At 35.1% G+C, this 11,440-nt stretch overlaps 3 protein-coding genes across 12 annotated transcripts in view; all 3 read right to left on the reverse strand.

Annotated features, from left to right (window-relative positions):
- Positions 1-877: 877 nt before the first annotated feature.
- Positions 878-1,743, reverse strand: LOC108819796 (sinapine esterase-like). The gene is made up of 3 exons (XM_056992448.1): positions 1,654-1,743; positions 1,226-1,502; positions 878-1,140 (listed from the first exon to the last, which is right to left on the reverse strand). The coding sequence occupies exons 1-3, from the start codon at positions 1,741-1,743 to the stop codon at positions 878-880; spliced, it is 630 nt and encodes a 209-aa protein (XP_056848428.1).
- A 3,116-nt stretch (positions 1,744-4,859) lies between these two features.
- Positions 4,860-7,080, reverse strand: LOC108821003 (GDSL esterase/lipase At1g28670-like). The gene is made up of 5 exons (XM_018594049.2): positions 6,743-7,080; positions 5,924-6,142; positions 5,698-5,846; positions 5,338-5,614; positions 4,860-5,252 (listed from the first exon to the last, which is right to left on the reverse strand). Exons 1-5 carry the CDS (start codon positions 7,002-7,004, stop codon positions 4,990-4,992), a joined length of 1,170 nt encoding a protein of 389 aa, XP_018449551.1. The 5' UTR covers positions 7,005-7,080; the 3' UTR covers positions 4,860-4,989.
- Positions 7,081-10,683: 3,603 nt separating this feature from the next.
- The window catches only part of LOC108819251 (pentatricopeptide repeat-containing protein At1g28690, mitochondrial), a 12,014-nt gene continuing 11,257 nt past the window's right edge, over positions 10,684-11,440 (reverse strand). For 8 of the 10 annotated variants that reach the window (XM_056992097.1, XM_056992096.1, XM_056992095.1 and 5 more), the window contains one exon: positions 11,088-11,440. This exon is cut by the window's right edge. In XM_056992097.1, the coding sequence (XP_056848077.1) occupies positions 11,288-11,440 (153 nt within the window). In that variant the 3' untranslated portion in view covers positions 11,088-11,287. Of the gene's footprint in view, positions 11,059-11,087 lie in introns of those variants that run through there. The other 2 variants (XR_008937497.1, XR_008937496.1) reach the window with 2 other exon arrangements.

The raw sequence follows: 11,440 nt of genomic DNA on the forward strand, positions 1-11,440 counted from the left end.
ATACGGTTGCAAATTGGTTGATGTACTGTATGTAGCCTCAAGTTGAAGCCATAACCACTCAGCATCCACAACTGATGCATTTATTAAACCAGTCACGCTATTATTCCCGTGACAGTAAAATTGAACAAGCCGCAGTTCTTATATCGGTTTTAGTTCGAGCATTGTGTTTTTTTTTTCTTTTCTTTCTTTTTTATTGTTAGAGCATTGTTTTTTTTTACTATCTTCTTCTACAACTTTTCTTTAACAAACTGTACTGTAGCCATCTTTTTGTGGAGATCCAGCTCTTCAAACTCTCACAAAAGGTTTGGGGGAGGAAGTATTCTGCCTCTTTGTCTATTAGAAAGTATAAATCTTTCCGGTGCTGTGGCCGATGTAGAGAATCAAACCACTGTCTACACAGTTGAACTTCTTGTTCTTCATTGCTTGCTTTTCCATTATCAATGGATTCTCTTCTCACCAATAGTATCTCACGGATCCCAACACAAAATAAAGTAAATGAGTATCTTAGATGTTTAGATCGTCAAAAGTATTTCAAAATATCTCATTTATGCTATGGGATATCTGAACATTTGAGATATTCATTTACTTTATATTGAGTTAGAATCCATGAAATGCTAATGATGAGAATCTATTGATAATGGTGATATCCTTCAGCAACAAAGTCCCTTCAAGTTTTGCATGATCTTGAATTTAAATATATTGCAAATTTCTTTCGCTGTCTATGTATCTAACTGTATATGTTCCCATAAGCTATGATTGATTATCAAAGTTTCACATGCCTATACCAGAGGCTATATGGTTGCAAATTGGTTGATGTGCAGCTTCAAATTAAAACCATAACCACTCGCATCCACAACTGACGAAAAAACACTGTCTTTCAACTAGTAAAATGAGATTCTGTATCCACAGATGCAGAGCCAAGGCAAAACCAATCGAAAGCAGGAGTTGCATAGGGACCGTTGAGTAAGCCATGAGCCATCTTCTGGTGCGTTGCTTCGGTTAAATGATAACCATCCCAATTAACATACTCAGACGGATTTTCACAATACCCAACTCCTTGGTATCCACACTCTTTACCAATAGTGAAGTTGTACTGACCTCCTATTCCACAACAAGCACCCAAAGGTCTCTCCTTAAACCCTAAAAGGTTTCACGCATAAGAACATCAGTTCAAGTATCAAACCGTGAGGGTGAAGGACAGAGAGTAGAAAAGTTCCTGACGTACCGTATTTGGCTGGTTCTTGGAAAAACCGGTACATAGAGTTGTAGTAGTCAGCATAAATGATGTTGACATGAGGGTAGAGTTTCCGGAGTCGTTTGAGTTCTGTCTTGAGCAGTTCATCATGGTTATTTCCGAACTCATTGAGCCATGAGAGGCAACCTGTAAGAGGGTCGTATTCTTCTTCTTTTGAGGTTTGAAATAGAGTAAGATAAGCGGGGAAACATCCATATGGAAAGCTTCCTGGAACCACAAAGGTTTTGCCTCCCAAATCGATCAAATCCTGTATATTTGTTGCTTAACTTATTAAATTCTAAAACTAACGTTTCATCTTGTTGGTGGGTAAATTTTAAAAGATGTGAGTACCACAATTGCAGAAGAAATAGATTTGATGACTAGAGGAACTAGCTCTTCAACTTCATTGATACTCTTGCCTTGGAAAACAGGTAATAGTAGTCATTCGCTCCAATATCTCCCATTAAAATCAGCGAGTTACCAAGCATCTCTTTACAATCTAAAGCCATTAGAAGTGAGCTCGATGCATCACCACTGCTAATATGGAATAGAACAAGGTTACAAATTTCTAACCATGAGAAGACGAGGAGGCGCAAAGGCTAGGTAAAATATGCTTGAAGATGTTAAGTTGAACACTTAAACTAACATTGGTAAAATCAGATTCAATTCCCTTCTCCATAAGAAAGGCACAATCCAAAGCGGTTGCTCCATACACCGCGAAATTGATCCCTTGCCCTTAAAAACATTTAATTTTGATCAAATATGTTTTAATTTGATAAAAGCAAAACATAATATATTTATATTTTATAAAATATTTACAGATGCTAGTAAAAGGGAAATACGGCCCAAAAAAGGAAAAGTTGGAATCACTAATTGAACTCGTCCAATCTCCCCATGTTATAAAAGGAAAACCATAGTATTATATTTATAACTAAGTTAATCAAAAGAGCTACAAGTTTGATACCCCGCAAAACAGGAAAACAAAAGAAATCAAGTCTCTGTGAATTAGGGTTTACTTGGCCGTGACACAGAAGGAAGGTTTGGTACGAAACTTGATTTGATTTTCAAACAGTAAAAGGTCTAATAACAGTAGTCTCTGTGAATTTAGGGAGGGTTCTGTAGGAAGGTTTGGTAAGAAACTTGATTTGATAACTTGGGTCTATTTTCTTGTTTTTTTTTCCATCTAGAACTGTTGTAACTAAACTTTGTTTGACGTTTCATTGTGTAATCTCCAGTAGGAGAAACTAATATCAGAAGGAATATGGAAAATCTAAGTGATTTGCCCGATGATTTATTGATGAAGATTTTGTCATTGCTTCCAACAAAAGAGGCAGCGGCTACCAGCGTTTTGTCAAAACAATGGCGTTGTCTTTGGAAACAACAAGATGTTGATTATGTAGAGCTTTGTAAACAATGCTCAGCCTACTGGAAAGATTGTATGTCTATACGTTCTGACCTAAAGTATAGTAACAAGCGTCGGCGCATGGATCTCCGGTTTGATAATGTGATATCGCTTATCAGACGTGAAGCGTTTCGAAAAGGGTGTGCTGAATGCAAAGGAAGAATACATGCACCTAAAGAATTAGTAACCATCTTCATTTTAGGTCAAGAGTCGGGAAAGACGCACGCTTTTATATGGACCCAAAAAAAACATAAGATCAGAGTTGAGTACGTTGTCAGGCGGAAGACTAAGGCAAACTATCGCCTTTATTCTACTAGTACTTATGATATACTTCTCGATTTAAAAACAACGTGATATGCTTCAACAACAAAGTCACTATTCATTTTTTTCCTGGGCTTGAATTTAAATATATTGCAAATTTTCCTTAGCTGTCTATTTATCTAACTGTATGTACCCTTACGCTATGATTGATTGTCAAAGTTTCTTACTAATGTCAACCGACACAATGTATCGTGTTTCACATGCCTACCAAAGGCTACATGGTTGCCAATTGGTTGATGTGTATTCAAACCATAACCACTCGCATATGCATTTATTAAACCAGTCACGCTATATTCCCGTGACAGTAATATTGAACAAACCGCAGTTTTTATATCAGTTTTAGTTAGAGGATTGTTTTTCTTCACTCTCTTATTCTGTCAATTTAAAAAAAAAAACTGTAGTGTGGCAATATACGTGTGGAGCTCCAGCTCCGGTTCTTCGAAGTCTCGCAAAAAGGCTGGGGGGGGGGGGGGAGTATTCTGCCTCTCTTCCCGACGCTGTATTTGGCTGGTTCTTGGAAAAACCGGTACATAGAGTTGTAGTAGTCAGCATAGTTGACATGAGGGTAGCGTTTCTGGAGTCGTTTGAGTTCTATCTTGAGCTGTTCATCATGGTTCATTCCGAACTCCTCGAGCCATGATAGGCAACCTGTAAAAGGATCCTATTCTTCTTCTTTTGAGGTCTGAAATGGAGTAAGACACGCGGGGAAACATCCATATGCAAAGCTTCCAGGAATCACAAATGTTTTGCCTCCCAAATCAATCAAATCCTGTAGATTTTTGCTTTAACGTTTCATCTCGTGTGTGGGGGAGGAGCTGTTAAAAGATCAATTACCACAAGTTGGGAAGAGATTGTTAAGCTAGATGGGCTTCACACTTAAAACCAATTGGTGATAAGTGGATTGACCCATCTATCTTATATACTAGTGAATATTAGTTTCAACTTCCGATGTGGGACACTTTGTGTCTAATATGCCCCCTCGAGATGATGGCTCTTTGAACGTCAATCTCGGAATTTATGGGCAAAGATCGATGGGCCAGCTTTGGGCACGGATCGATATGGATCGGGTTGGACTTTGTGGATCGTGGGCTCTGATACCATGTTAAGCTAGATGGGCTTCACACTTAAAATCAATTGGTTTTAAGTGTGAAGCCCATCTAGCTTAACATAGATAGCTTTGATGACTAGAGGAACTAGCTCTTCAACTACGTTGATACTTTTGCCTTGAAAAAAACAGGTTAATCGTAGTCATTTGCATCAATATCTTCCATTAAATGATTAAAATCAGCGGAGTCTCCAAGCATTTCTTTACAATTTAAAGCCATTAGAAATCCTAGGTAAAATCTGCTTGAAGATGTTTAATTTGAACACTTAAAACTAACATTGGTAAAGTCAGATCCACTTCCCCTTTCCATAAGAAACCATAATTAAGAAACGCACGATTCAAAGCCGTTGCTCCATACACCGCGAAATTGACCCCTTGCTTGAAGCTCACGTTTATGGAACCAAAATAAGGTGGTACATATGGTAATCCCAAGAATTCAGCTGTTAAAAACCTAAAATGAACACAAGTAAGGAAGACCTAAAAAGCAGCGGATAACAAACGGGAGCAAGTAGGATTCTAACTTGCTGTCCAAGTAAGACGGACCTAAAAACAGAGGATAACAGAGAGGAGGTTCAGGTACCTCTGAAGATACGAGTTGACTCTTTTTTTTTTTGTCAGCCAAGTTGTCTCTTTTATTCAATCTTTATAGTAGTCTTTTTTCGACCACTAATATTGCAAGATGTCAGGCATTATTTATTGGATCTTATCCTTTGTCAGGATAAATTGTTAATTTCTTGTATATAAATTAATGACAGCCATCATCTGCCCATACAAAGTAATCTAGTTCTAAAATTTAATTATTTTTTCTGTTCGATCAATACTGTGTGTGCCAAAGCCGGTCTTGTTAATAATCATCATTATCATCATCATCAGTTCACTACTACATGTTTAAACTTCATTCTTTTTTTTACAACAAATGAATTCTTATTAACTGCTGAAAGAATATTCTTTATCCACTGATGCAGAGTCAGGGCAGGACCAGTCGAAAGCAGGAGTTGCATATGGACCATTGAGTAAACCTTGAGCCATGTTGCGGTATGCTGCCTCAGTTAAATGATAACCATCCCAATTTACATATTCAGAAGGATTCTGACAATAGTTAACTCCTTCGTATCCACACTCTTCATTAACAGTGAAGTTGTATTTACCTCCAACTCCACAACAAGCAGCCAAAGGCCTGTACTTAAATCCTAAAAAAAATGATCCATAACAACATCAATCAAGGAATCCAACTATGAGAGTCAAGGACATATAATTTTTTAAAGGTGCACCAACCGTATTTGGCTGGTTCTTGGAACAACGTGTACATGGAGTTGTAGTAGTCGGCATAAATGATGTTGACCTGAGGGTATATTTTCTGTAGTCGTTTGAGTTCTGTCTTAAGCTGGTCATTATGGTACTCTCCAAAATCGTTGAGCCATGGGATACAACCAGTGAAAGGGTCATGTTCTTCTTCTTTTGCATTATGAAATAGAGTAAGATACGACGCAGAACATCCTATTGGGAAGTTTCCAGGTACCAAAAAGGTTTTGCCTCCCAAATCAACCAAATCCTGTAGTTTTAATTTGTTACCAAGTTTGTTATAGAAAAAAAAATTAAACACACATAAGACAGAGAAAAGTAATGATATGTTACCACAATTGCTGAAGAAATAGCTTTGATGATTAGAGGAACAAGCTCTTTGATCTCATTGATACTTTTGCCTTCGAAGAAAGGGTAATTATAGTCGTTCCCACCAATCTCTCCCATGAGTATCAACGAGTCTCCAAGCATCTCTCTGCAATCTATATCAAAACAGTCAGAAGCAAGCTCCATTCATCTTAGAGCGTTTAATAAGAAAGAGAACAAGTATGTTTCTAACCACGAGAAGACGAGGCGCAGAGGTTAGGTAAAATCTGCTTGAATGTGTTAAGCTGAACACTTAAACTAACATTGGTGAAATCAGATTCAATTCCTTTTTCCATGAGAAATGCACGATCCAAGGCCGTTGCTCCATACACCGCGAAATTGATCCCTTGATCGAAGCTCACGTTTTGAGATCCGAAATAAGGTGGTACGTATGGTAGTCCCAAAAATTCAGCTGTTAAGACAAACATTTCAAAAAACTCAGAAGCAAGTAGGGTTTCTAACTTGCTGCTCAAGCAAGAAATGCCGACAAAAGTAGTTACTGATTTTGAGACTATGCATGGTTATTAGTTCAAGCTTATCTGAGAGGGAGTGAGTTATGTCTTAAATGTAGTATTTACCAATTGTTGGCTACATGTGCCAGATGAGATTATGGACCAAATTGCTCATAACTTAAAGCTGAGGACTGAGATATAACACATGGCTGGCTAATATGGGCGATTAGCGGTGCTCCCGCTCCGGATTCAATTCATTGTCCCATATATTTTAATAACTAAAGGGTTTGATATTTTTTATATACATATTATTGTATATAGAAAAGTTAAACATTTAATAAATTTGACTGAAAAAGCCTCCAATGACCATATTTTATTGTTTTAACTCAAAATTTACAAAATTAGTAATGACAAAACTAAAAATAAATAAAAAATAAGAGCTTAATTATTTTTGTAACTTTTTTCTTTTTGAGAAAAGGGCTAATAACTTAGCTTAATTTGTTTTCCATGTGGTTTGGTCTAAATGTATGATACAGAGAGAGAGGGAAAACAGTAGGTACCGATGAAGTCTATGATAAGACGGCCGTCAGAGTAACGGCCAGAGGGAGGATGGAAGAAGGTTTCACCGTAAGGTAGAAATGCGGCTTGAGGAAGATGATTGACGTCGGAGAGACGTAGATAATTTCCGGTGTCGGCTATGGAATCACCGAAGCTTATGATCGATTTATAAGGATGACAAGGTGGCTCTGATGAGGCAATGATGATGTTGGAGGATAAGAGAAACAAAAAACTTGCAAATAGCTTCCTCAATGGAGAAGCCATGGGACGCTCGTCGGTGTCTCTGTCAACTCAACTTTGGTACTCTTCTTTTGGGATTATAAATAAGATTCAAGAGTTGATTCAGTTGTATGGGTGTTATTTAAGAGAGAGTGAACTGGCGGAATGGGTCGTGTTTATTGGTTGAAAGTGAAGTAACTTCAGAAATGTCCAGACCAGTTGCACGCTCCACTAAAGTTGGATCTTCGATGCTAATCAGAAATATCGCGAAAATAATAATACTAAAAGATTCACTTTCATTTCTTTTTCCATAAAAACTGATATTTAAATTTTAAAAATAATCTTTGTATATTTAAATATTATTTTACTATGATGATAAAAATTATATTATTTCTATATAGGTCTGATTTTTAAAATTTGCTAGGAATATATATATATATATATATATATACTATCAACTTTGCATATTGTAGGCTATAATATCAAAAGTTTGTTTTTTCTTTTTGACATTAAAAGCCTAGATTATATTATATAATCTTCAAAGATTGTATATCAACTTTGCATATTGTATATGTTTTCTTTTAAATACTTTTTTTATTAATCTACCTAAAACGGGCATAAATTGGAAAGAAAAAATTTATATGTTGGAATATGTAAGAAATGTGCATGCAACTTGTGAACCAAATCAACATTTTGTAACTTTAGAGAACATATAGAACGCATTAACAGACGCGACTCAATTCTATAAAATATGTCACAATCTAAAGTAGCTACAACGAATTGCATCTATTGGACTACCTCAAATGCAAAATCCACCTGCTTAATTATTATAAACATACACCCTCTGTTTTATAATTTAAATGATTTTAGTTAAAACTTAAAACACAGAAACTAAAAAAAAATTACTATTCTTCCAAAAATATTATTAATATTAATTAATTAAATCATATAATGTAATCAATTATTAAAAATTTATAAAAATTTAATTGATCACATAATATTCAAATAAAATAAAAGTTACATTTGAATTATGAAAACGAGTTTTTTCAAAAAAAAAAATTATGAAAACGAGTTATATTATAAAACAGAGAGTCTACTTCCATTAGTTTGGACGTCCTTTTCTATGCTTTGATTTGTGTGCCAACTCTGATCTCTCTTTTGGATTTATTACTTTAAAATTGCATTCTGACAGTTTCCAGCTCTACAAAGAAAGTTCACATTTGATCGTGGTTCCATTTAAATTTTAATCTATTCAATCAAAACGAAAATCAAATAGCTATTGCATATTAAATTTGAGCGTGGTTCCAGTTAAATTCTAGGGAAATTTGGAATCATAACCATTGTAGAAATTAAACCAATTATATACACATAACAAAAGAAGAGCTATGATATTTGTATAATAATTGCCATATTGTCCTTGGCATGCATTTTTCTGATTTTTTTCTTTTTTTCTTTTCATTTTTTACTTTTCTCACAAACATGTTTTCCTTTTCTATTTTTAATTGCTTTTAATTTCTGTTAAAGCAACTATTGAACTTTGTAGTTAACATGATAAAAAAATAGATTTTCTTTTACATATAGTATGTTTTGAAAATTTCAAAACAAACATATATTTTGTAAATTTTATATCATATTCTATAATCACGATTGTAAATCTATACTATTTTACACACATATATAGTATAGTCAGAAATATAGCATAATACAATCTCTTTCTTCATCTGTATCCCTCCCTCCCTTCCACTATTTCTCTCTCTCCCTCCTCTACTACCATAGCCTCGCCATTTTCTCTTTCTCTGCATGTTTCTTTGTCTATTCCCACTCTTCTTCCCTCCCTCATTTACCACCACCATAGCTGCCACCACTTATTCTCATGTTCCTTTGTCTACTCCATCCCTCTCTTCCCCTCTTTCTCTATATCTCCTTCCTTTACCATAGCCACCACCACTTTCTCATTCCCCTCTACTCCATCCATCACCACTTTCTCTCTCTCTCTCTCCCCTTCCCTCCCTCTATTCGACATCTCCATCATCTTTTATTTATTTGGCATCCCATTTTCTTCTATCTATTTGACATTTTCCCTCTCTCTCCCTTCCATCTGTTTTTTTCTCTCTCTTTCCATCGTGTAAACTTCTCTAATTTTCTTCATAATCTCCATCTCATATCATGCGTCATATGTTCTATACTATTTTAAATTACAGTATAGTACAATACATTTCTTTTTCTCTTATTTTGCAATTTATATCTCTTTCTCTGTCCCATGATTCTTGTTACTCAATACTTGATCAGTTACACTGTTTTGTTCTCCAAAACCGTCGCCACTCATCATTTTCCTCTAAGAAAATTTTAGAAAATTTCATATATACAAAATTTGTGGGTATCTCGAGTATTCCATACCATAACATATATAACATAATCACATAATGGATAAGAGTTTGGGTTTAGGGTTTATGATTAGGGTTTGGGTTTAGGGTATACGGTTTGGGTATATGGTTTGGGTTTAGGGTATATGGTTTGGGTTTAGGGTTTAGGGTATATGATTTGGGTTTAGTGTTTGGGTTTAGGGTTTGGGTTTAGGGTATATGGTTTGGACTTAGGGTTTGGGTTTAGGGTATATGGTTTGGGTTTAGGGTTTAGGGTATATGGTTTGGGTTTAGGGTATATGGTTCGGGTTTAGGGTTTAGTGTATATGGTTTGGGTTTAGGGTTTATTTATTTGGTTTGGGTTTAGTGTTTGAGTTTAGGGTATATGGTTTGGGTTTAGGGTTTGAGTTTAGGGTATATGGTTTGGGTTTAGGGTTTAGGGTATATGGTTTGGGTTTAGGGTTTAGGGTATATGGTTTGAGTTTAGAGTTTGGGTTTAGGGTTTGGGTTTAAAGTATATGGTGTGGGTATATAATTTGGTTTAGGGTAAAGGGTACTCTATTCAAATCCTTAATCTTTTTTAGCTTTCTTATTTTCTTTATCTTCTTCATAATGGTTGTTGTTATAAATTAATTGTTCTGTACCATATATTTGACAAACATAGTATAGTACGATATCAATCGTTGCATTAATCAAATCTCACGCGCCAAAAAGGAGAACGTGGTCTATTTCTAGATCAAATTGACACAGCTTTTCATGCATGGCTATATTCTTAATTGTCAGGGTTTATATGATTATTGAGCAAATTAACCCTAAATTTTAATCCTTTCAATCAAAACTAAAATCAAATAGCTATTACATATTGCACATTTTGTGAAGATGGTGCAAGATAGGTAACTCACTCGAGCCATAAGATAATCAACAACTTGCGATCCATCCATGATACAAAACTATTGAACCAACAATTTATGTAGTTGTAAACTTATTTAATTACTTTTACCAAAAAATTATTGTGTTTGGCCATCAGCTTTTTAAAAGACAGAATAAACTTTTTATTATATTTATTACTAATGTACTCGTGACCATACAAAATTTAATTTTCCTGGTAAATATTTTCTTAATACATCAGTTTATGTACATACTCCATACATAGAAGTTTGATCCAAAAATATACTCAAATTATTATATATAATATTCGTGAAATAGTGGATAAGTAGCACATATTATTCGTATTCAACCGTCTTGATTTGGTTTTCTAAATTGTTTTAGATTTTTGACTTGTTAACAAACGAAAATTTTTAAAAAGAAAGAAACAGCATACATAACCTTGTGGATGAGTAAAACAGGGAAGACAAGTATGATTGACTAAAGTATGATAATATTTCAATTTTATTTAGTAGTATACGTACAAAACTCGACCATAAAATGAATGATTTGGTAATGGTGTATGAATGAGACACTAAATTATTGTTTGGAACTGTTGTAGGCGTGAGTCGCGTGACAGTATGGTCATGGACCTCAAAAGTCTATTCTGATTTCTAACATTGACCTCAAAAAGTCTATTCTGTAAGCTACAAAGACCATAACCACACAGAATCAAAGGCCAATGTTATTTGTTAGTAGGCATGGTGACACTTGAAATTAGTGAAATATACCTGGCTCACCCTTCTCAAAAGATGCCATCGATAAGTTCCAGAAGGGTGAATGTGTGCTCTCTTGTCTACCTAGAGCAACCACTATAAACGCATAACAAAACACACACACATAATAATCAACCATTTTGTATAACTTTTTGGTTTTATCACAGAACAATATGTTTTCGAGCTCATTGTATTTGACTAGAAGAGCATGAATAAGAGAAGCCTTACTGGATGTTTCATAATCATCACTTCTGTAAAACACTCAAGTCGCAAAAAAAATCTCATCCCCAGTCAATATTCCTGATAAATCTGATACAAAAGACCTTCACTGAGCTTTCTCTGCACTGATCCAACTACGACCAATGTTCTTAGGTATCTTTCTAGCTTTCATCACATCCCTAATCTCGCTCACCTTCTCCCATTTACCAGCAGAAGCCAAAACATTGGACAACGCTATATAAGCCCCAGGTCTTTTGTC

This window comes from Raphanus sativus, chromosome 8 (assembly GCF_000801105.2).
Source record: "Raphanus sativus cultivar WK10039 chromosome 8, ASM80110v3, whole genome shotgun sequence".
NCBI lineage: Eukaryota > Viridiplantae > Streptophyta > Magnoliopsida > Brassicales > Brassicaceae > Raphanus > Raphanus sativus.

What these genes read in the sequence shown, in the direction of transcription:
- LOC108819796 (XM_056992448.1), bottom strand. Translation starts at nt 1,743, where the DNA reads ATGGCTTTAGATTGTAAAGAGATGCTTGGTAACTCGCTGATTTTAATG. An exon ending in ACTATTACCTGTTTTCCAAG is followed by an intron (nt 1,503 to 1,653) that starts GCAAGAGTATCA and finishes ACAAATATACAG; the next exon opens with GATTTGATCGATTTGGGAGG. An exon ending in CCAAGAACCAGCCAAATACG is followed by an intron (nt 1,141 to 1,225) that starts GTACGTCAGGAA and finishes GAAACCTTTTAG; the next exon opens with GGTTTAAGGAGAGACCTTTG.
- LOC108821003 (XM_018594049.2), bottom strand. Translation starts at nt 7,004, where the DNA reads ATGGCTTCTCCATTGAGGAAGCTATTTGCAAGTTTTTTGTTTCTCTTA. An exon ending in TCTTATCATAGACTTCATCG is followed by an intron (nt 6,143 to 6,742) that starts GTACCTACTGTT and finishes TTGTCTTAACAG; the next exon opens with CTGAATTTTTGGGACTACCA. An exon ending in CCAAGAACCAGCCAAATACG is followed by an intron (nt 5,253 to 5,337) that starts GTTGGTGCACCT and finishes CATTTTTTTTAG; the next exon opens with GATTTAAGTACAGGCCTTTG.